At 37.8% G+C, this 26,822-nt stretch overlaps 1 protein-coding gene across 1 annotated transcript in view; it reads left to right on the forward strand.

Annotated features, from left to right (window-relative positions):
- Nucleotides 1-2,826: 2,826 nt before the first annotated feature.
- mdga2a (MAM domain containing glycosylphosphatidylinositol anchor 2a) overlaps nt 2,827-26,822 on the forward strand; it is a 192,563-nt gene continuing 168,567 nt past the window's right edge. The window contains exon 1 of the mRNA XM_079832727.1: nt 2,827-3,674. Coding sequence (XP_079688853.1) covers nt 3,602-3,674 — 73 coding nt within the window. The 5' untranslated portion in view covers nt 2,827-3,601. The remainder of the gene's footprint in view (nt 3,675-26,822) is intronic.

The raw sequence follows: 26,822 nt of genomic DNA on the forward strand, positions 1-26,822 counted from the left end.
TGTAGCTGATTACCTTGCACTTGCACTGTGGTTTCTGTATTTGTTTAGTTTGTTTGCAGTTTTGCAGATAGTGATGAAGTTATTTGAGCCTTAACATTCTACATGATTAAAAACTTTACATAAACCGAACAAAATGTATAACGTGAAATAAAGATGTGCAACAACATCCTACCAGGCTACAAATCTAACAAAAAAGTGTTCATCAAATAGCTGTAATCATAGATAGATTGGAAAAGCAAAAACGTGCACTTGTTATACTATTTGCACTATTTTGAAGTGCACTTTGCTCTTAAGCACATGAAAAGCTGAGAGCTTGTTTCCTGTCAACTTTTCCCTGTTATTTGTTGTGTCCTCAGTGATGTAGCCAGTTACACTAACATTTTAAAATGGAGAAAAAACAGGAAATTAAAGACAGAGACTTTTTTAAGTGAACAACATAAAAGAAAGACTGCAGGGTGAAAACAGGAAATATATAGGGGGAGACCGGGGAGGCGGGTATGGTTGTAACATGGGTTAATTGTAACACTTCCAATTTCTCCAATCAGGAACACATAACAAATCACCTGATTCACTTCACACATGCTCTGTTTAGTCCTGCTGCCTTCACGTGCTATCGGAAATTTGATAATTCCCATTTCTGAAATCGAGATTACGAGCTCATCCCATTAAAATTTCGAAAGTGGAGTGCGTTCATGTGCAATTTTTACCTAGGAAACTCGTATTTACGATAATTCCGAGAGCACGTGAAGGCAGCATTAATCCACATGTGAGAAACGTAGAGCCCTGTGGCAGACAGATCACATTTTAGGCTAGAAAAACACATCACATTTTGATGTAAGAAAGTAGGCTACATTTTGTACTTTATTTTTGTTATGGCAATTCCTGCTTTGAAGTTAAACTCACCAAAGTTAAATTATGTTTATTGTGTGTCTATAGATTTTTTTCATGCAAGCTGTTAATGTTTTGGCTGCTAGCTGTTATATGAGTGCAATCTCGTGGAATAGGCTATACGGCAAAATTTTTCGCGTGCATATGATACGCACTTTATGGCGTAGCGTAGCCTATTATACGAACGAACCCATTTTGAACGCATTGGCTTAAGATGCAGACAGAAATGTCAAAATTGTTACAACCATCTCCGGTCGAGCTCCCCTAAATCAAATAGTTATTCTCTTAAAATGATCACAAAAACCATCTTGTTTAAAATGTATGACTTACTTTCTTCCATGAGACTAAAACTATAAATGTTTGAAGATCTTCTGCTCACTCTTTTCCATTTACTGAAAATGTATTATTTTGGTTTGTTTATCACGTTCATCCATGCTATATTGCTAAACAGCATTTGCACTTGTGTTAAATGATTACATGTTTCATATAAGATGACCACCAATACCATTTTATGTCATTTCTAATTTGTGTAGTTCTTAAAGCTACACAATCGTATTAATATTCAACTACACTATTTGAATGTTAAGTAGCGGATAAATAAGGATGTTTATAGAAAATGTAATCAACTTGTGCTGTTTGTTTTGCATGTCACCATGTATTTTCATGTAACTTTATTTTTTCTTAATCCAGAAGATGGCAGTATACGTACTGTACACAATTTGTTGACCAACTAATCCTCTATGCCTGTGAAGCCCTGACAAAGCTGACAGGATTATTAAGATTTTGTAATGCATAGCACTCGATTGATAGTTTGATTGCATGTTTCATATGAATATGATGTCAATATAATTCATATGGATAATACATATATAATGACATAATGTATGGTGCTGGCAGCTTAGTTTAAAAAGATTTGGGCTGGTAGCACACAAAAATGATAGGTTCTATCAGGGTGATGCATGAACAGGAGTTACTGTGATCAAGGATTATGGTCACGTGAGACCCTTGGGCACAAGCCATTTTTAAATGTATTGTTTATAAGGTTTTAGTATTACTAGCACACATTTGCTGTTCATCTGTACTATATATTGATTTACATTTGCATACGTTTGATTTTTAGTTAAGGCCCCTGGAACACTGGCCCACTTCAGGTAAAGTAATTCTTAAATAACAATTGATAAAAGTACATTCTAGACTTTCTAGACCTTCTCTTGCCATTTAAAAAAGGTAATTTTTGTAAAGAGGTTTTTACACGTTTATATTTAAAATTTGCTTTGGAAATGTGTATAAAAAGGCAATATACTTATTACTGTAAAAAAAATTGTGTTATCATTGTATAGTAGTGAAAAGAGAGAATTAGCTAATTATTAATGACACTATTTTACAATAAAATGCCCATCAGAATTCTCTATTAAATCAGCTTTTTATTATTGGCTTTTATTGTGTTATATAGCCTATACAGTTGAGTGTTTTGTGGTACGTTTTAGTTTGGTTAATGTTTACTGTTTCATCATTGCTAGTGCCTTCTCTTGTACCACCTGTGTCATCATCAGATTTTATCAGCTCGAATAGGCTATATTGGCATATTAACTGATTTAATGGCGAAATGTTTAACAGAAAGTGGCCTCGTAGCTACTGCATTGTTGCTGTTAAGATGTTGGTAATGGAAGGAACAAATAATTCATTTAATAGTAATAAAGTCGACAAGGGAGGAGGGTGAGCGGCGAAATTAATAGCAGCTACATGAATCATCTTCAGTTTCAGTGAAACGGCAAACGCACGAGCAAACGTCAGAAAGCATGTATACCATTTAGACTAGCGGCCTTTAATTTATAATGAAGTTCACGTTGCTCTGCTGCGAACGTTCTCAGCGCGAGAGTGCTTCTCATACAAATGAGATCCGAGCGCGCTCACTCACTCACTCACGCGCTCTTTGACGTAGTCAGCCAGCTGGGCTCCGGCGTTCCAGCGCAGCACGTATGGCGCAGCGTGCCCGACCACCCTTCACATTTCATCCAGTCTAAATTACGGTTTATCCTGAAAATAGGCAACCTGACACATCTGTTTATGTCATTGTTTCTCTCTTCTTTTTTCAAACCGGGACCAGAGACTTCCGAGAAGTATAGCTGGCCCACACATGAAATAGCGGATTCATCTTTTCATCCGCTGGAGAAGAAGAATCATAGTGTTACTATAGTAGCGCTCCCTTCATCATCAAGGAGCTGCTTTTTTTTCGGCGTGCCTCTCTGCCTCACCGGCATTCTGTAACCACGAAGGGATGAGAGCGGCTGTCTCGTCGATTATTGGTTATTTTTTGCTTTAAATTCCGCAGTATTATCTTTTGGGAACGTCGAAGAGGTGGATGCCAGCGCGCGTAACCGATTAATAGCGCGCGTGTTTCCCATGGCGCTGTCATTTACTTTCGCCAGTCGCGTCGGTGCTTAATGCCGGCGAAGGTGTGAGGAGGAGACCCACTCTGAAGCTTTGACGCTCGTCCTCCTTATCTGTCACAGCTTTATTTCTCCGCCTAGACCAATTTGGTGAAAACATCTGCATCGAATTGGCAAGGAATGACTAGCGAGACATCTCTGACTGACACTACTTCAGCTGTTTCTTGATGATACGGTCACGCAAGGTGGGAGATTTGGACTGCACGTACTGCCTTCAACTGTTCGCCGCCTGAGGAGCTGGATATGTTCAGACTAACGTGAAGATGGATATTTTCTTTGCTCTCCTGTGGTTATTGGCCGCACTGTTTGAAGGCGTTTTTTGCCAGGGAATATACGGTAAGACAAAAAGACGTAGCGGCTACGTACAATAGCCTTTATAGAATTGTCGTGACCTTGCGAGGTAGATGTGGATGTTCATTCCCAATGATACCTAGTTTGATGTAGGCCCTGTAGCTCAAATGTCAATTGACAGTTCCTGCGTTACAGGTGCACTGTGGGGTAGCCTGTGGCCCCAGTCTGCCTCGTATTGGGCTACTTTGCCATGCACGATATTGATAGGATGTGTTGAAATATCTTTATCACTAGGAGATGCTTTGGTTGATCAACGCATAAATATCTGTGACCATCACTGTGGTCAGCTGTGGTAAACATTGCTGCAAATTATGTATACTATGGGCAGACCGTGGCTAGTTGCCACATGGGCAAGTTGTTACAAGGGCTACACTGAGAGCAATTTGGTGACTTAGTTCTATAATTCATTCAGTCAGATCTATATGTCGTTAAATTATATAATGTTGATATACCAACTTAGTTGAGCTATTCAAATCTGTAAGTTACTGAACTGGCTTATACAATTATCTAATGACACATGTGGTACAGTGGAAAGACTTAAAGATAATCAATAGTGGCCTTTCCAGCAGATGTGGTTATTAAAGACATAGCACAGTTTACCGAATACAGAACACTTTCAGAATAACACATTACACACTAAACATTAACTGAATAATATAACATGCAGCATAAAACACAGTAGATTCAACGTGTATAGCCTATAAAAATAAGGGGAAACTTCTTAAATAAATCTGTACAAATGTGATGGTTCCCAATCTCTTTTCCCAAAAAATAAGGCGATTCATTTATTTGAACATAATTTCATTTTAAGATATTTTTATACTCATACTACTCATTCTTTCTATTTATAAACAACATAATTTTAATAAAAATTGATTATAAAAGTATACATATTACCTTCTTATATATATATATATATATATATATATATATATATATATATATATATATATATATATATATATATATATATATATATATACATATATATATATATATATATACATATACATATATATATATATATATATATATATATACATATACATATATATATATATATATATATATATATATTGAATTATAAGGCAATTCATGATGTTTACTTTATTTTAACATCACAATTTTAATCATATTTTATAGAAATATTACATGGATTGTAATAAATATCACAATTTATAATATCATACTATAATTTATATTAACATAATATTATTTTACTGTATACGTTAAGTAATACGATAAGTTATATTTAACTAATTTACAGGTTTTTAGTGCAGAATTTTCACAAGATTTCAACAATCTTAGTGACTGTAAGGTTTTGAATCAAAAGTAAATGTGTGTACTTTCGCTAGCATGAAATACCTCTTAAAACAGAATATTTGAGGAATTTTGTCCTCCAAGCTCAATAGCTGAATATCTATGTTGAATAGCTATTTTGTAGCCAATACTTTAATGTATACAGAAATTGACAGTCCGATATAGCTACATTAGAAATATTTACACCAAAAGAACTAGCCTCCGTTTTCCCTAATGTTCCCCAATGTCATTTCTTTTATTCATATAATATATTCATGCTCGAGGACTAAGTGACAGTGTCATTTCATGTGTATTTACTTTGCTTTAAGTGGCAATCAAGGAAATAGTTTTATTAGTTATCATTGTTTCACTGTAAAGAGAAGCCATGAAAGCACATTTGTTGTGATGTGTGATTTGCAGTAACATTACATATGATGTGAGGTTGTTAAATTCCCTTTGACAGAATTTTATGTGGGTTAAGCTGCTCATGCCAACCGTTCATTCTGTCATAGAAACCTACATAGAAACAGTTCAGTGCCCTTCTGCCTGCAGAATATTACAAAGGGTTTGGTCATAATGGGATGAAGGCTATATCTATAAAGCGTCAGCTGGGAGCCTTATTTTAGCTGACGTCACATGGATTACAAAGACAAAGATTACTGTTACTGTTTGGATTGGTAAAATAGATAAAAAAGGGCAAGAATCAGTGCATATGACCTCACTTAATTTTTGCTACAGGTCGGTTGTGAGCACCTGAAGTCAAGCACAGTGGACAGAGGTGGCCCATTACTTTTAACAATATAAAATGTACATGTATCCATTTATTTCTATTCTGGACTCCATGATGATCCTAGTAGGCAGTTGGCGATAACCTAAGGCTAACTTTGCTTGTCATGTATGTGTTATATTAATTATGACACATTTGTCAGTGTTACTCACTGGATGTGACAATCTGGAATCTGTGATATTTCCAGTAGTTGACATTCAGTGGTCAAATGGTGCGATTATGTTCATGTTTCCCAGTGTGTTGGATTGCTTTCTATTTGTAAGTGGCATATGAACAAACAATTGATTCCTGTGTAATGATCTGTGCAAATGTGGAACTGTTGTGGGTTGTACTTCACTTCTAGGAGCTGGATGCTGGTTCATGCCTTCTTAGTTTAACTCCATGCATGCTCCATGGTGAATCATGATGGGTTTTTGAACATTGAATTGATAAATGCTAAGTTAGCCTGCATGGATCCTGCACTGGCAGAATCTCTACAAATTTAGACAGGATTCAAACAACCATCATTCTACATGTTGATCATTACATTTTTTGGATTATACAACACGTTTACCAGAATGAAAGAATCTGCTCCCTTTCAGTTCAAGAGTTGGTATTTGAATTTAAAGTTAAATTGGAGTTACAGAAATGCTGCATCCCAATTTGCCTACTTATTCTATGCCCTAAAAGTATGTACTGTTTTTGTGAAAAAGTACTTTTGAGTGTGTAGGAAAGGAATAGTAGGCAAGCTTTGGGATCGTCATAATTGCATCTTTAACAGACAGCTCTGTCGCTTAGTTGCTTGCATCCTGTCACCGTTTAAACTGCCCTGTCAATCATCTTGTCACAGTTAAAATCCTCCACATTCAATTTAATTTCATTTCCTAGCATTTCGGAGAGAAATATAGTTGCCAGTCATGGGTCTTTCATGCGGAGACTCTCCTTATGTGTTTGCAATTTGCATAATTTAAAAGTGAATGACCTAACGTATCCTTACAAAAGTTCACAATGCTGTTGCAGATGAAATATAATGTGGATAATATTGAATACATATATTTTTGTCAGGTTTGATACTGAGTATTATTAATCACTCAAACCCCTTTATCTAAACCTCTCTACTTAATGTCGGACTTGTACTTTCATCATGTTTGTAGTTTTTTACCACTTTTTGTTTGTGTTTGTAGTTCTAATCGAATGGTTAATCCAACGCGCAATGGTTGTGGGTAATATAAGCTGTTAGTGTGGACAGAGCTGCACTTGGGATCTAACCGGAAAAAGTAAACCATCTGGGTATCATTGGAATACTCATTTCAACATACTATGATTTAGGGACACACTTTTCGAATACTATTTAGGACGGATAGTATGCGGATTGGGATGCAGCAGCAGAGAAATGTTATACTGGTAAATAAAGCATTCTGGAAAATGAAATGGTCCTTAAAAGTGAATTAAAATTGAATTTAAAATGCACTCTTGGTTCAGTTCTGAATGGCACACAACCCTGATGTTTGCAGCTAGCAATTAACCCATTCTATAGAATTCTGCAGATTTTCCCCCACTATCAATGCTGGTAATGTGGAAAGATTTGCCTTGATTTCATGGAATTTTATCTGCCTATATCATTTCCAGCGAGTCTCTGATGCATTTTACGAAGTTAACATTACTTCATAAGGTGGTAATTGTCATTCAAGTTGAGAATGGTAGAGTCTGGAGGGGTCATATACCTTTTCATTGGGGAAAAACAGTTATTCAACTCTTTTTTTAATAGTTTTTTTCGAACGCAATTTTTTTTTCTACCTTTTATTAATTATTTGAAATATTATGTAAATTTAACCAGGATTTGCAAAAAATTTAACGGACCTTCTTTGCACACTTTCCAACAGGTCCAGTTTACATCTGTGTTTTGGTTGATCAGATCACAAGTAGATGAGGGAGACACATACAGTTTACACCTGGTGTTTTAATCTGTCACTTTTGTCCACTGATTTCTTCAAGGGGAGGGTCTATTGGCGGGTAAATGTATGTTTTTGTTTTTTGGACAAACTGAGCTTGCGCAATTTATTTATGAATGCAGCTTTCGTTTCTGCTCTGATATCCACTTGGCCACGCCAAACACATTGTGCTTGGTACACTTTTCATCTTCCAACCAAACTTGGGTCTTCAGCCGACAAAGTTTAAATTCCGTCTGGCTAGCGTACTTCCCAGAATGTTTAATGTTAAGTCAGTAGGTGGAGGGATACTGTCTTTTGCAGCTGTTAGAACGAATTTGACCACATGAGAGTTTACACTATTAAAGCAATCCAGTCAAATGTTTTTTCGACTACGTCTGGAAGTGGTTGAAAGTGGACAAGCTCAAAACGTTTTAGACCCCGTTTACACATGTATTTTAGTGTCGTCCACTTGTGATCCGATCAACCAAAACGCATCTTAATACCAGGTGTAAACATGGCTTAGTGGCAACATGTTTTTCCTGTTCTTTTCAACTTCAAATATGCTTAACTCGTATTACTCTCCTATTCAATTAATGTTGCTCTTGGTGTTCCCATGACAACTTTTTTCATTTTTTCCCCCCTTGTTATCAAATATATGTTAAACATGACATCTGTAGAGTGTAGAGTTTCAGGTTAGCATTACACTACTTATACTGATTTTATAATCAAATAGAGCTAATATTAAGAAGGCCACTGTTACGTATTGGTGACAAGAGATGCAATGTTAAAAATACCTGAACTCGTCTTCCTTTTTCGAAATCGATAAGAATTACACCTCAATCAACTTTGATGAAGATGCTAACTGGAAAGACTAATAAATGTTTTATTGTACAGCGAGACTAATGTACTATATTACAGCATCCCAACAGGCCACTTAGGCCGAAATGAAAAAGAGGGCTTCGATAGTAAGACATCTAAGAGGTCGATAAGCTTTTAGTTCATGTAATTCAGTACAACTGTTTGTGCACTGTTGGATCTAATGTCGGCATGTTTTGATTGGAGATATATGGATATTTTTCTAATATTTATATTCTTTTTACCTTGTGTGATGGCTCTCTGTTTCATATTTCATATGCAGTGTCTCCATTAATTCCAGGCTCATATATGTCACAGACAGTCGACTAAGTGGTCAGCTGATAGTATCACACACTTCAGCTAAATGCGTCCATTCTCTACTTTTCCAGTGTTAATCCGAGCTGCTAATATTTAAGTATTTTTTAGCTTCTAGATACCATCTGTCCATAGAAGAATTGCTTATATTTTGCTAACACTGACTGAATAATCAAATGCATTATTTTTATCCGACCACAACAGACTGCTTTAGTTTCATTGTACATTGGTTCAAACATTGCTATGAAGACTGGACCTTTCAGAAACATAGCATCTTGCTTTTACTTTAGAAATAGTACTAATAGTCTTATTAAAATTTGATGGCTGCATTTGTCTACATACTGGCAGTCTGCTGTTGTGTAATAATGGACTTTGCAAGCTGGAAGTATATTTGAGGTGGCGGGGGCAGATGAAAATAGCATTCATATACATGATGACAGTGTTAAACAGAGTTAGCCAATTGCCTGTGACAGTTTCCTCCAGATTGGACTGACCACTGGTAAAGGGTCCTTCTCAGTTCCTCTGGCTTCTACTGTAAATAATTCACACCTCGTACAAGCAGACATTTAAAATGTATAGAAATAGTTATACAATATTCGAATTTGAACGGTTGAACTTGTGAATGGTGTTGAGTTTTAGCTTATGCTGCAGGCCGCAATGTAGACCTTCATGCGATGGGTCTTATTGTGTAAAGAAGCTCAAGTACTCCAGTCCTGCTATATGCTTTTCTAACACACCATGGTTGCAATCATCAGCCGAGTAACCTTGGGATGTACAATGCACATTATGGTTGTTAAGCATTACTGTTAATGTGGAATACAACAGCCTTTACATGTTTCTCTGAATTATTGATCAACACTCCACTCCCGGTTGTGTAGCACATTTAGTGTGCCATGTTCTGTAAACTATGAAAGACTAAGGCAATGTACAACAAACCTAACACAACTGCTAAATATAAATGGGGGTCGGTAAGATTTCAAGATTAAATCCCCAGTAAAAACAGTAACACTGTGAAATATTTTTTACAATTTAAAATATCTGTTTTCTATTTGAATAGGCTATTTTTTAAATGTAATTTATTCCTGTGAAGCTGAATTTTCAGAAGCCAGTACTATAGTCGTCAGTGACACATGATCCTTTAGAAAGGATTAATATTATAATTTTTATCATTTGGATAATATTTGTCAGGATTTTTTGATTAATATAAAGAATAGCATTTGTTTGAAATGGAAATTGGAAAGTTTAAGCAGTGGAAATGTCTTTACTGTCACTTTTGATCAATTTAATTGGTACGGAATAAAAATATACATGTAAAAAAAAATGAACGATATTTATAAATAACAAAAAATATTTTAGCTATGTGTGTATAATGTTTTTCTTAATTGTGCAAGGGTTAGATGTTTAAAGGAGTTTAAAATCCTACATAATTTAGGCCAGAGCTTTCCCTATCCAATCTCTTTTTTCCCCTCGTCTAAAAAAATATCTGCGTACACACGAAACCACTGAAACCGACTCAAAACGATGTAGTATACGTGCCAGGCCAGTATGTGGCGCTGTAATTCTGCCACAGAAATACACTAGAGAAGAAGAGTTGTGGCTAGAAGGGGTACAGCAATGGTAGACTCTAAAAAATGCTGGGTTAAAAATAACCCAAGTTGGGTTGAAAATGGACTAACCCAGCAATTGGTTTGTTTTAACCCAGCGATTGGGTTGTTTTAAGCAAGCATTTAACCCAACTGCTGGGTTAAAACAACCCAATAACTGGGTTAGTCCATTTTCAACCCAACTTGGGTTATTTTTAACCCAGCTATTTTTAGAGTGTAGGAAGTGAGGCAAAATCTCTCAATAAAATAACAATAAATAAATTTGCTACTTACCAGATTGTGTTTTATTAATGCCTACCCCAACCCTAAACCTGCCCTTACAATAATGCAAATACAGTAATTAAATTACGCAATATTGATGTATTGATAGTTGTATCCCTTCTAGTCACGTACCGTGCGGGACGTGATGTGAAGACGTCACCGTTTCACAAAATATATACGGATTGGCTGTACACACGAAAATGCAAGGGTGTCGGTTTCAGATTTATCCACTCTGGGACCCAGTTTTAAAAAATATCGGTTTCAGGCTAATTCAGACATTTTTTACGTATACAGCTAAACGCATCTCTGTGTGGACGGGGCCTTAGTCATATAATCTTTTTTTAATAAACAAGCAAAATAACAAGTGAACTTAACAATGGATTCCGTTGAATGGAAAGCATTTTTGCATTTTAATAATAACAGCTCCTTGTGTTCCATAAGGAAAGATATCTCAGGAGTTTTGAGTGACATGTGGATGGTTAGATGTTGACAGAATGTTCTGCTTATAGCAATTGATCTGCGGAAGGTGGGACTTGATTTGACTGAGTGTTTTTCACCACAGCATTTTGATGCTATTTCTACTTGCAATAATAATTGTGTGACTTAAAAATACAAATTATTTATTTTGGAAGCATTCAAAATGCACATGGCTTAAAAATATCTACAGTCTTGTTTGAATAGGCAGGATGCTTCTGGGATTGACTACTTGTTTTTGAAAAACATTTGAGAACCACACATCCATTGGCACTAATTTAGAAAGATTTAAACAAATATACACTAACATTTTCTATTAACTAGATGTGTGACACAGCAAAAACTTTGAACTATGCTTAGCTGTCTTGCTAGGTTTCAGCAGGATTTAGGCTTACATAATGAAGACCACAGTTGTTGTTTTTTGCTCTTTTGAAATTTTGTTTTGTGTATTGTATGCTTTCTGCTCCTGTGGGTTTGTACTTTTTTCATGTTACAGGTGTATTATTAACCATGGAATGCGCTACTGCAACCCACTGCCGTTTTGAATGAAATCACTCAGTACGTTTACATGGACAACAATACTCCGATATTGATCTGATTAAGACCATACTCTGATTAAGAAACTACCATGTAAACAGCGATTTCTAATTACCTTAATCCGGTTAAAGCCATACTCGAATTAAACAAAAATCGAATTAAGACATGTGGAGTATGCCTATTTTAGTCGCATTATCCAAGTGCATTGTAGACATGTACACACCTTAATCTAACTATTAACGTCGTGTATGAGTTTTCGCCGCATTTTGTGACAGGACACACACACCAGGCACACACACCAGGCAAGTGCAGAGGGGAGGGCTTTGGGGGCTCGTATCAAAAGTATATAAAGTGCCCCTCTAAACAATCATCAATAATATTGTGACAAATAAAACTTGGAAAAAAGAATTTGGATTATAATTAATATAACCGCGCGTACAAAACAGTAACAATGCGCTCAAATTCCCGTTTATCTTTTTCGTATCTTTCAGTCTGAAATGTCGTTGCCATGACGTGTTGCTATGGTGCGTGACTGCGTGTCTTGCTTGACTGCTCACTCGGACATGGCCTCCTCTATATTTTTTTTCTTTGTGTTGTAATAATTCTGCTCATTGTAAAAGTAAAATACAATACGTTTGTATCTGTAATCCCAGATTCATAATTGTCTGCTTACAACAGCGGTCGGGAACCTCTAGGCTCGCGAGCCAAATGGCCATTCAGTGAGCGCTTGTGGCTCGATGGCAGAAAAAAAAAATCCAAACAATCACGATTTTGAAACCTTAATTTTCATCATTAATCAAAGCTATTATTCGAAATGTTGGCTGTCAAGAAGGAGGCAAGATGGGCAGTGTCTTTTTCAGTCAAAAAAACTGAAAGACACAATATATACAAAAAATAAAACTATATATATATATATATATATATATATATATATATATATATATATATATATATATATATATATATATATATATATATATATATATATATATATATATATATATAATTACATTAAAAAGTATAAAAGTCACTCGTTTTTATAAAGTCACACTGTCCAACAGCGACACCCGCAGGTAAAGTTACAGCGGGTTGCCTGAGCCCATTGATTTGAACAGACCTACGAAAGTCGCGCTATGATTGGACGCCGGACAGCGTAGCGTGGCATGGGTACGTAATGACGTACTATTAATCGAGCTATGTTCTGTAACATGTAAAATGGGAACATGAACGTAATATTCTAAAAGCAACTCATGTAAACGCCTTAATCAGATTATTGTCTTATTCAGAGTAAGGTCAATAATTAGATTACTGCTGTCCATGTAAACGTAGTCACTGTTGCTCATGCAGGGCGAGTTATAAGTGGCCAAGAATAATACTGGGCCGAAAAGGCAAAGACTAATAATAGCAATACAGTGGCTAAGATTGGGAAAATGCATATGTCTATGAATATTTAATGAAGAATCAATGGATGTAGCCTACCTCTCTTATGGACCTCTTATGAGCTAAAGTCCTGAAAGCAGGAAGGCATGATTAGTGACTCTCAAATTGCAATACAGAACCATAAAAACAAAAGGCATCAGTCACAAGAACTGTGTCTTCCCTGGAGAACAACAGCTAAACAGTCATTTAACACTTTGGACTGTAAAATACTACTGACTCCAGCACATTGCATGTGATAGGTGATAATTACAATATACCTACACATTGTGAAGTTATAGCATATTCATGCCACCCTCAAATAATGATATGTGACCCTGGACCACAAAACCAGTCAAAAGTCACAAGGGTATATTTGTGTCAATAGCCAACAATACATTGCATGTGTCGGATATTATTGATTTTTCTTGTATGCCAAAAATCATTAGGATATTAAGTAACGATCATATTAAGTAAAGATACAAAAATTGACTCTTATGACTGGTTTTGTGGTCCAGGGTCACATATTACATGACAACCACCAATACACAATATTCAAGATGTGTTTTTCACATCTCCAATCCTATTTATTATTTATTAGACTCTGGTAGTAGCTCCATCCTTATCGATTTGTATATCTGTTCTGAAGCGAATAGCCTCTAGCAAATGGTGATTGACAGAAACTGATTTTTGAGGTTAAAATGTCTCACAGCAAAGTAAAGTCAAAATCTTCTCGAACAGTATCTGGAATATGCCCAGCACTACATATTTTGTATGTATCCCTTACTTGACACATCAAATTGAGGTCATGGAGCACTTTACTCCTTCACTATTCACTATTCAAGCTATTGAAGCTGATGAGAACCAGATGCGTGATATTAGGAAGCTATAGCTACCTTGTCCAGAAGCTACCTTACTGCCCAGATGATTTATTTATTTGTTCATAATATCAAGCCGAATGATTTAGATTTGGTACCCCCTCAGGAACCTGGTTTCAGACAGGCATCTAAGACACACTGTATAATAACGTCATGCCTAATGATCTAGAAAAAATTCAAATGAGCTACAGTCATAACCAAATTAACATACAGGGCCCTATTTTAACGATCTGAAACGCAAGTGTAAAAACGCGAAGCGCAAGTAACTTTGTGGGCGGGTCTCGGCGCTGTTGCTATTTTCCCGGCGGGATAAATGGCTCTTGCGCCCGGCGCAAATCTAAAATGGGTTGGTCTGAAGTAGCTTCATTATTCATAGGTGTGGTTTGGGCGTAACGTGAATAAACCAATCCGAGCGTCATCCAACATTCCCTTTAAAAGCAGGTGCGCAAGTTCCATTATGGATTGCTATTATTATGGCGTATTTACCAGGCGCACGCCAGGAGCGGTTCACAGCCGAGGAGACTGATGTTCTTGTAGAGCAGTGAAAGACAGAGAAGTGAAGTTGTAATGTTGTACATTATGGTAAAGGTGATTTCACAGTCTTTTTTTTTTCAGTCTTTCAGTTTTTTCAGTTTTTCAGTCGATTTTTGTTCCTGGTTCTTGACGGACAAACCAATTTGTCAGATGTCCTTATATACATATATGTCTTGCCACTATTGGGCAAACAGGTCTTATCCTTAATTATTACAATTAGCCTGAATCATTTGTAAGCTAGATTTATGCCTATTTTTTCACATCTTCGTGGCACACCACAATGATTTCCGTCATATGACGGATGAAGATGAAGATATCTCATGTGTTAATATTTTTTTAGTGTAACAATTTATGATTTGCAAAAATAACTGTTGCATCTGTGTAGATTACATGAGCAAAGTGTATGCGCGTTGTGCACGCTATACATTATGGTCAAGCATGCGCCCTTAAAATAGCATAATGAACAACGCGCAACGCGCCACTGACTTTAGACTAGGTTTTTTCTGGTCAGTGGCGCAATTGTTTAATGAAACAGCAAAATAGCACCAGGGATTGTTTGCGCCGGAACACGCCTCCTTTTTTGCGCTGAACCGCCCAGGGAGCGCAAGTGCATTCACTAGTTTAGCGGCGTGCTTCTGTGGAGGGAAAAGCGCGCTTTGCGCGGGTGCAAAATAGGAATGACACATGCGTCGGTGTACAAAGTCAATTGCGCTGGGTGCAAGATAGGGCCCTTAATGACTAAAAATGCTAATTTCTCTCTTAAAATAGAAATATAATTAAATGAAAATAAATGAATCATTTTAAAATGTCTAAAAATATTAGATGAGTTATGCTGTTACTTTACAAACTGATTTGATTTTTTTTGCTTGGAGACGAATAAAACTGAACACCTTAGCAACTGCAGAGCAGCACCTTGGAAACCACTCACAACGCCCTGGCACTAAGGAGGCAAGATTTTCACAGGCAAGCACCACTCATATTTTCTTCAAAAATGTCAAGTGTAGATGTTTCCTGACAAGAGCTTTGCTGAACTATGCATGAACAGTGAGTGTGCCTTGATCAAACCTGTGTGCGTAGACTCAAAGAATGTTCTAACAACCAATGAAACGGCACAAAATAACATCAGCAAGACCTTGGACTTCACATTGTTAATGCTTCAGTGAAGGTCTCTGAGGACAGCAGGCATTACTGTATAACAGAACCATTTCCTGCTGAGCCCTGTGCAAAAAAAAAAAAAAAACCATCTCTGCACATCTGTGTTCCCCTTTGGCACAGGATATGTTAAAGAGGTTGGGTAGAATCATCATATTAAGCTAATAATAAGGCTTGTATTTATTTCTTCATTTCTTTCAACATTTTAAGTGGCCTATTAAAAAGTATTCTTTATATGTTGAATTATGTTTTTAAAACTGACATTAGGTCATATTGTGACCTTTGCGGTGTGCGTTGAAAGAATGCGTAGAAAGAGCGGTTATATATCCTGGAGTGGAGAACGCCTTTCTGAAGATTCCGTTCATTTCTCAAGCTCATTCCGCTCAGCGTTGCGCGCTCAAACCAGAATGCCCTTTGTGACATGCTGGTTCGAATATATGCCCATCTGAAATAAGTAGCTATAGGGCTGCCCCCGACTAAAGTTGTTTTCTAGTAGTTGTTGTTCATTTAAAGGGTAACTAAACCCTAAACCAACTTTTTTTAGTTAATGATCTGTAATACTGGGGCTTTATTAATAATGTTCATTGATTCGAGTAAATGTTTTGACATTTGAGTATAAAGTGTTTTAATTCTATAAAATATGGTGTAAAACCGCCAAAGTGCTGCCCTCTTAAGGTTGAACGGTGGCTACTGCAGTTGAATTTTCCTATTGGACGTTGTGGTACATCGTGACGTATGATGGTACTTCCAACGGCTCATTATCCGCGCCCCTGGCACGAGCTCACCACGCCCTCAGAAATGTTTCCCCCAATCACATGATAAGAACGGCTTCACTCCAGTATGAATGTTACATGAGATAGAAACATTATGAATGAAACTGACTTGACACTTGCTTTAACATTGTAATGAAGAAAATAAAGTTAAATAATGCAGTTGTCAGTACACGTCAGGCTTTTCTTGCGATATTATTGCCACCTGTCATGTGTACAGATAAGTTTCATACATGAAACGCGCTTTCAAACCCTGACACGCAAGTGGTTGCCGCGGTAACGAGCAACAATACCGTAACGTGCTAGCGTATAGTCTAACTTATTTGAGGAAATCTGGCTTTTAGGTCTGAACTTATTGGTCCTGCGCTGCTTATTGATTCAGTTAATTTGAATGAAAATCGTATGTATATCAGATATCTGATCTATTTTTAGTGGCATTCAGTATAATGATTTGACTGTTCATAGATTAGGTCAGTTCTCTTGCGCTGCTGCTGCTTCACTAGCATCGTCGGCATCGGGAGTTAACGCAGTTTGAGCCAGCAGCTTGCATTGATAAGGCTCTGGGTCTGTGTCGACAGACAATTCACTGTCCTCCAATTCAGGTGAAGGTAGGAGAAATGACCGCTCTGTTGCAAAGCTGGCGTCAATCCAGTCATTCTCCATCTCTGCGACTCGCGAATCTGACTGCTATCAATCAATCCATCACTGCGGGTCTGAGGTGCACACCCTCCTCCAGCCCCGCCCTCGGTTCGTCCCCTCTGTCTCCGCTGGGCTCTGCCCACTTTTCCAGCATTTTTCAAAATTTGCCAGTGGGTGGAGTTAAGCTCTGAGCAGGGGTTTAGTTACCCTTTAAGCCGCTGTTGACGAGGCGCCGACGCCTCTGTCATTGTCTGCTATATTTCCATATTATTTATGAAATCCAGACAATTGATTGATAAAACACTGATTGAAATTTAGATACAATTTATACAAAACAAAATTCACTTTAAAGAAAGGATTTCAACAAAACAAAGATTAAAGGTGGGGTAAGTGGTATATCAAAACTGTTTTAGAAAAGTGTCTCGGGCCGAGTACCAAAACAAACTCATAGCCAATCAGCAGTAAGGGGCGTGTCTACTAATGACGAGGAGAAGAGAGCGCTCAGTGCACGTCATTATTCAAAGGACAAGACACGGGACAGGAATTAGCCGAGCGACGACAGAAAGAGAGAGATGGCAGAGAAAAAACAAATGTGGAAGATGTCTGTGGAACAAAAGAAGGCTTACGATCAGGCAAGAAGTAGGACCCGTGTAAATATCAGATCTGCTTTCCGGCGCTGGAGAGAACTCAAGGAGCGAAGGCCGAGGTTGCTTTATTTCTTCTCGATAGGCGAGTAACATTGATTTTGTTTTGTTTCACAGAACTAATATATGCTGGCTTTTGCTTGAATATGCTCATGTGTCTTGTTTACTTGCTTGTCCATTTGCGATTGTATTGTCATTCACTTCAGCGATGATAAAGACCCATTCATTTCCACACTGTATAAGCCTGGAGCGTCTAAACCTCCTCCACTGTCTGTTTCAAGCGTCAGCTCCCAAAGTGTGTCCGTCTAACCCTCTAATCTTGTCATAATTGTAATATGTTCGTTAGTTGGACTGTCATGCCCGTACTATCGAGTTGTTCATGAGAACTGTGTTTGTATTTTTGGGATGTAAGGGATGACTTTTTCACTGAACATTCAACCTGGATTACCATAGTAACACACATTGCTTTTACTTATTGATGCCATCATACCCTAGGCCGGCTGGCACAGCAGAGTCCGCCATAGTCGCTGCCTGGGTTACGTACGTGTGGGGAGGAGCTATTAAAATAGGGGCGTGTTTGTTTCGGTGATTTGAAATCAACTTCGGTTACCAGAAAGCACTTACCCCACCTTTAAGGAAGTGGTCAAAATCATTTCTGTCCCCCATGTCTTCTGACATATTGCGCATCTTATGATGTGGCCTGTTCACTTTTCATAATCAACGTAGATTATATAAAAAAATAACATTATGATATTTAAACATATGAAAGTAAACATGTGTTTTAATGGCTACAACAAGTAGCCCATAGTAGGCTACAGTGCAGAGAAATTTCATGTCGGAGCGGGATTTGAGAGCACGTCATTTTACCAGTGAGCTGTTCGTGAGTGGAGCTCCGCTTCGCTCACATGCTCTGGTAACGTAGGCAGGTTTTTTGCATTCATTTTTATTTCATATAGTCAAATATCCCGGTGTGTATGCTGTTTAAACAAGTGTTCTCACCGATATGCGTGTTGTGCTTTGTGGAGTTTTGACTTGTTTTATAGGGTGCTTTCACATCTCTAGTTAGGTTAATTTGGTCCGAACCAAGGGCAAACAATTATACATTGTATAATTTTTCAGCTTTTTTGGTTCCTTTTCACACCACACTGATTGCTTTGGTCCCAACCAGTTGAAATTAACCAAAATGTAGTCACATAACAACATCCACATCACTTATTGGCCATGGCGTATTTCCTAAACTGCTTTTCGATTGGTCAGAATGTATGTGCGGGAAAATTCCAACAGAAGAGGAAAAGCCAGCAAACAACACGGAGACAACACAACTATGGAGAGACGACTGCGCGGGCTGGTTTCGTCCCTGGCCATAATCTATTACATTGTTTGTATACACCACAATATACAAACAATACATTTCTATAATGAAGCGCGGATGCGGCTTGAAAACAACATTCTAATGCACTGCAAACGGCGAGCGGGACCTCGACCGAATATGGTCATCCGACCAAATTTCTATGAGGCTCCGCACCTCCTCACTACTCCAAGTTTGTCCGCGAGCTGCCATGCTAAAGTGCAAACTGTCAACAAACACTTCCTCATCCCATAATGCACAGCGCAGCTGACTACGGCAGCTGGTTTAGTCCAGAAATGATCAGTACTTTTTGCAGTTGGGTCTGTTCGAGGTCGGATCACGTTCTCTCCACAAACGAACCGCTCCAGAGTTCGTTTGAAAGCGTACCAAGACCACCTCTTCAAGGAGGTCTCGGTACGCTTGTTTGGTGCGCTTTTGGTGCGCACCCGAGTGCAATTCACACCTGACCAAACGAACCGCACCAAAGGGGAAAACGAACTCTAGTACGATTCAACCGAACTAAATGAGGCAGGTGTGAAAGCACCCATAGACTCGATATTGTTTCTTATTCAAATGTGGTGACCCCCCCACCCAAAAAAACCAACAAAAAAACACAGCACCCCCAACCTTAAACATCTTCCCATGCCCCTAAAAGAGTTTATAAGGATAGGTAGCTATTTACCTACCCATGGTGCTTTATTGATTTGGGACGATATTTGCTCTGCATTTATTTTATTAAAAAAAACTTTCTCAACTACATTTACAGACTTTTGTGTTTCATGTTAAATGAAAATAGCTTGTTGTTTAAACTCATTAAACATTTATGGAAATAAGTGCGTTTTGCAACTGCATCAGTGAACCTTCAGGGCAGATGTAAGCGACATTTGTCAACATGAAAATCCGTAAATTTTTATGCATCGACCCTTGGAGTTTTTCTATTAACGCAGGCACTCTGCTTACGTTTATCAAGCCATTAGCTGTAGATTTTGTGAGAATGAGTGTTAATAAGTGTTAACGAGTGCTAATGAGTATAAAGTAGTGCACATTACTGCAAGCAATGCAGGCAGGCTTCATTTTGTGGTTCACCGCTCTGTTTGAGCTGATTTTCGAGAAGGTTTCACTTTCTTTTAAAATGTGAAGATGTTTCGGATCGGTCTCAGTTCATGGAAGACTGATCAAAAATATCTCCCAAGGCTTGTTTATCGTTTATCTTTTATCTTTGGTAGGAGGCTAGACATTAGATGTGAAATTCTGGCAGGCCTGAGCCGCAGGTTACCTTGAAAGTTACCATGACTTGTGTGAGGATGCTCTCCTTAATTAAAATTTCACTAGCTGGAAGCTGGTTAACTTAAGGCCATGCTCACAGATTTACAAAGAAGTCGTTGCATCCTGTCTGTCTCATGCTATAAATTTCTGCCTTTTCTTTTAAGTAGGCATTGTTTTTGCTGGGATTTAGTGTGGCAGGAAACATTGTTATTGTATCCCAGTGGAAGATTTTATGCATGAATCCATTCATTCTCTGTAATTAGGTGAAATCTCAAGGGCATTGTAAAGAAACCAATCAAGCCAACAAAATGATCTTTGTAAACAAATTTTGGAAGAGATGTTACTACACAGAACAGGCAGAGGCTGCAATAGTTTCCCCTTTCTCTTGATTTTATGCGAAATGATGATGGATGCACAAATATGATTACGCCAGACAATAATACTTCTCTTTGCATCTTGTGAGATCAAAAGTAATCTGTATATTTGGGATTGGACAGATCTGGTCATGATCAAATATCAAATCAGCTTACCGACATGAGGAAGGCTCCATGAAGCAATGCTGTCAGAGTTATGAAAATACAGGGGGGTACAAAAGTGAAATGCTTCATTTTGGTGCATTTGTTGCATTTTTCTAATTGAATAAATGTTCCCAATATAACCAATTCATTAGTAAAATTAATGAGTGTTTTATAGTACTAGATGATTCAGCTTCAATCATTTGTAACAAAAGCTGCTTTTTCACCGCCGGCCCAGCGGGTACGGATATGGTTTCATTTTTCATAAGATATTTCTTTTAATTGTATTATTAACTTGTAGTGCCTTGAACCGCACAGCATTATTATAAGTAATTTCAACTGAAACAGGGCGCGACATATCGAACAGCTCCTCCCCTTTTTAACAATATCCAATAGTGTTTCATTTATGTCACAGCTTGGTAAAGCTGCAGTTTCCTACTAATTTCTAACTGTTTCTCCTCCTAATTTCCCCCGTTTAGTTTAATATAGCATTCCATTCTCGCGCGTATGATTCGCTCTGTGCTATTGTGTCTCTGGACCGGTTGTGCACGCTGCAATGGTTCACGTGACACTAATGTTAAACCAGACTTCATTAGGCCCAATGGAAAGCATATTTACATTGTCTGAATCGTTCCCTATCCCCTATATAGTGCACTATGTGCCATTCGCCATGTACAAAATAGTAAATGTGTGAACAAGCGACCATTTAAGCTGCAGCTTCCGTGTCTATTTATAATGTAGGGTTGTCGATTCAAATGCTTCAGGTTGTAGATAGCATTTGATTGGACAGAAAAATTGCAGAGTGATGTAATCAAAATCATTGATCCATATTGGCAGAAGTGAGACTGTACGTTTTGAATGCTTATATCTTCATATGTGTATTTTGTCATTGTTTTGGAGCACACTAGCTTATAGATAACAGTAAGGCTAACATATTCTAGGGGGACCCACTTTATATTTGGTGGCCTTACTACTATGTACTAACATTTTAATTAATCATTTGATACATTGCTCTTATTGTGTACATAAGTGTTTTTACATTGTACTTACATTTTTAAAAATACCTGCATGTAATTACATTGGTTGACAATTCCCTTACACCAAACCCTACCCTTAAACGTACCCATACCACCACACCTGTCCCTAACTTTACCCGTATTCCATCTCAATATCAGCAAAGGTGTTTTGCAATACAATTTGAACACAATAAGTACATTGTACTTATTTTTTGATGTAAGTACATAGTAGATAAGGCCACCTAATATAAAGTGGGGCCTTCTAGGGTGACATGACGTCCCCGTTTTCCGGGAACAGTCCCGGTTTTTGGTGTTCTGTTCCCAACTGGAGCTGTCCCCGGAAACGTCCCCGTTTTACAGCTCGTTCAAAACAACCCGCAGATATATTGCAAAAAAGCGCCCAACCAACATACAGTACAGCAGTTCAGCACTGTTCTCTTTGTTTATTAACCGTTCCATTCCGTGCTGATCCGAGCCGACCGGTACGGATATGGTTTCGTTATCTACTGTGGTGCTGCGATAATGTTCATACGTTATACGTCAAGTCAGTCATTGCCTTGGTGACGCAAGAGTTTACAGACGATATGCATTGTAAATATCGACTGCTTTATGAAGGATGACCGGATTTATATTTTCAAACTATTATTAATATGTGTTCAAATCACTGAAATAGTGTGTTTAGCAAGCTACGGAGAAACTGGCAGTGGAGGGAAACTCCTCATACCCCTTCGTTCGAAGTGTGGTCCTGAAAAATCTTTGTTTGAAGGGCTATCTGGCCCTTCCTGTTACCTCTACCACTCCGGCCAAAAGAGAATGGAGACACCCCTACCCCTTTACGTGAACGCGCAAAACAAAGGGGTAGGGGAAAGGGAAGGGGTAAGGGAAAGAAATGGGATTGGGCCTTAGTCTATTTAGTTTTCTGTCAAATACAATGTGATTTTCGTTGATCTGGCAGCAGCAGCTAATTTTTCCTCTTCGTGGACCGCTTTCCCGGCGCAGTAAATCGCTCATTTACCAGCAAACCAATGAGAACGCGGGATATTGATGACGATACATATCAACAGAGAGTAGGCGCCAGAGCTGCTGTGTATCTGCTTACCAGGAACTCTCAGTTAGTGGCAGATTTGAAGAAAATGACCATCGTTTGGCAAATAAATAAATTACGGAGAGTTATTGCCATATGTATTTTATCACGCAAGTTTTATAATACATATGCCTGGGTATGCAGAGCATTCGCAGCTTAAATGGACCACACGCCACTGATACATACCATTCTATTTGGTAAGGCAGTCATTGCAGTTATTTACCGCAGTTGTTCCTCCACTGGTCTTTGGAGTGTGAATGTATGCTCTATAATGAAAAACAGCCTGTGTGCCTGCATCAGCACATACTGTATCATTGTGTACATGCAGATATGTGTTTGTGATGCACCTCATAAATTATTCCTCCACAAAGGTTTTTTGCCACTCTGTTATCTTTATGATCATATTGTTTCCTTTAGATTAGTAATTGGGTTTTCTGTGAGATCAAAGTGAATGATACAAGATCATGAATTATGAATGTGCCTTAAGATGTAACTTCATGGTGAACTGTGGTGAATTGAGATTAACTACCTAGATCTAGATGAATGCTATAAGTGGTTCTGTTCTCCAAATGATCACAGAGAAAGATGCATATATGCAGAAAGATGCTTAGATGCTTATATGATCACACAGAAAGATGCATACTGTTTTTGCTCTGGACTTATTTTATTATTGTACCGATCTCTGTTTTTTTATGGCAGCAACATTCTTACATTCTTTATTCAAGTTTTAAAGACCTTCGGCGCAAGTAAAAATTAATGTGAAACATTAGCACTGATTTTCTTGGTTACAAGAAGAAAAAAAAGATTCAGATCCTGTCTGCTTTTTGCCGACCTCCACTGATTTCAAGATCATTAATATTATAAAAAATTCCATATTTACAATGATTCACTTTAGGGCCTTTCACACTGTTTTTTAGGGCTTTTCAGACTTTTTATTCTAAACCCCCAGGTAAACGAAATCCTGGGTTATCACGTTTCAAACTGCTCATCATTTTCCCAGTTATCATAAGCTGCCGCTTCACATTGTACATTCCTAAACCCAAGGTTAACGTTCTTTTTTGCGGTGTCAGTGTCAGTGCTTGGTCGAACGCCACACACAATGTTTACATAAAGGCTCTAGCATGGCACATCCTCATATTGTCGACTGTACTGTCACGTTTATCCTAGGTAGACTTTTCGAATTATAAAGGTAAGAATGAAATGGGCTCTTCAATTGTCGCATTTTCCATCACCATTTGACATTTCCCCCCTAAAACGCTGAAACTGCTTTTCATATACAACGTGCTGTTTCTGATTCTGTGTATGTGAATATGAGGCACGCTATTGGTCGTAGCATTCTAACACTGCATCGTTTCACATGTTTGGCACCGCAATGCAGAGTTAACGCCTTTAAAAGGGATGCTATCCCTGCTCTGGGGAACAATTTCATAACACCAGGTAAAAAGCAGTGTTAACGCCGCTTCTAAATTACAAGTGTTAAACGTTTGTGAGAGCTGTGTGAACGGAGCGAGGCCAGTGGCGCGAATGCTAAAACGCGTCACCTGCTTATTAGCATTCTTGCTAAAAACGCAAACTTTTGAAAACTGGGTTCAAAATGTTTTTGAAAACGATACCGTTATTGTCTCGGTTGTAAACTGAAAAATTTGTTAAAATGGTGACATCATGTGCACGCGTATTACTTGTTCGGTCTATAGGCACATAGTTTTTATTTACAAAGTGACTGGTCTGGCATGCACAATACAGCGTTTTAGCCATTTTCGCAGATCGGTGTAGGGATTGTTTTGACAACGTTGTCATCTGTACACGAAAAAATACGTAGAAATAACTTTTCCATTTTTGGTACATCATTGTCAAGCAGGGGCGGACTGGGGCAAAAAAGTGGCCCTGGACTTTCTGGCACAAAGCAGCCCATAACAACCGGTCCGCAACACGTCAAGTCAAGTCACCTTCATTTATATAGCGCTTTTTACAACACAGATTGCTTCAAAGCAGCTTTACAGTGATAATAGGTAATTGGTCTTTCCTGGTGCACATATGGCTATTAATAAATAATTTAGTTGTTTGTTTGTTTTTTTACACATTTTGAAATATTTTTCATACAGTGAAGTTTAATATCACTAAAGTTCAATACCTACCATAAAATCAGTCCATAAAAAGCAATGCTATGGTCTAGAAGTCTTAGTATGTATGTAGTGCAGAATGTGGACTATTTTATGGTGCCTTTCTAGTGGTTATAGGATTTGTCCTTTCAGGAGCTTGACATCTGTCATTTTATGGAATAGAGCTCGAATTGTTTAAAAATTCAAGTTTAAAAATGATATTGGTCCTGAAGTTTTTTTTTATGAAAAATACAGCATATTGAATGATTTCTGCAGGATCATGTGACTCTGATCACAGGGAAAAAAAACACATTTTACTATATAATCACAACAGCTATTAGAAATTGTATTCATATTTCTTAATATTGTGTTTTTACTGTATTTTTAATCAAATAAATTCAGCCTTCTCCTTTCAAAAACATTAGTCTTCTTGATTATTAAAAGTCTTCATTATTTCAAACTGTTATTGCTAGTGTGTATAAAAATGCATGTGAACTAACTAGTAAATTATAGCCTATATTTATTTTAATATATGTCACGTTCCTTCACGGGACATACTTGAATATGAAAGTTGAAAGGTTTTACCATGTTTTAGTGAAAATTATATTTTGAGTTTTAGGAATCATTTTCAAATGACTGTGATATTACTGAATCCTGGAAACACACACACAAACATTCATTCTGATATGCTGAAAACTGCTATGTTAATGTTTCTTTGTGCATTGTGTCGACTAACGTAAATAGCATTACAATCTGAGAAATTCAAAAAGGTCAGCAGTAGTTTGCATCCCTGGAAATTAAAGTATATTGTTTCATATTTTTTTAATCGTAAACAGTCGGGAAATATTGCTGTTTTGACTCCTCAAGGTCAGCTGTTTATCTTACCTCGGCTGGTATTCAAGTGCTGCTCTGCTCGGTTTCTGTGGACAATAAATCCTGCCTCCTTCGATTTGATTGGATATCTCAAACATTTTGACATTGACGAGCACTTTTACACCACTGAGACTGATCAGGCAAAATAGATTAGCGTTTTTCCCCTTAAGTGGGCCGCGCGGGCCATTCTTCTGGGCTGACGGAAGGATATAGACTAGGCTACGTAAATGTACTATTATTTTTATTCTTCATATATATTTACGTAGCAACGGGCCAGCCCACTTTGTCCAGTGGCCCACCAGGAAAACGCCCGGTGCTCCCGATGGCCAGTCCGCCCCTGTTGTCGAGTAAACGTGCCCTAAACGTTCCCTCGTGGAGTTTGCTTGTAGCCTACCCCTGGTTGGGAATCAATTGTCTAGATTAGAGATGCCCATTTAAACATGTTATGTAGAATGCCTCTTCTAGCTAAAACTGTAGTGAAAGCAATAAAAAGGAAATTAAGTCAGGTCTCAAGGAAATGCAGAAGAAGGCTGTCAATGGGTCGGGTCCAGGTTTGACCAAAAGTCTGTCAAATATGGGGACACCTCCAAAACATATGAAAGTCATCAGCAGGAGATTGTTTACAACGATTACAGGCATCACTCCTATCTGGACATTTTTTTTGATGAGCTCTGTGGAGCACCTTACACTGCAATAGACCATGCCTGGAACATATTGATGAGGAATGAACAAGATTCAGAATGCCGCTCCATTGTTCATCAGTAATAGAAACTCCTAAGTCTTGTTCCCTAGACACTTCAATTGGAACAATAAGTTATAAATAACTGAAATAACATTTCTGATCTGCATTTAAGGTG

Source organism: Gobio gobio, assembly GCF_949357685.1.
Source record: "Gobio gobio genome assembly, chromosome: 13".
NCBI lineage: Eukaryota > Metazoa > Chordata > Actinopteri > Cypriniformes > Gobionidae > Gobio > Gobio gobio.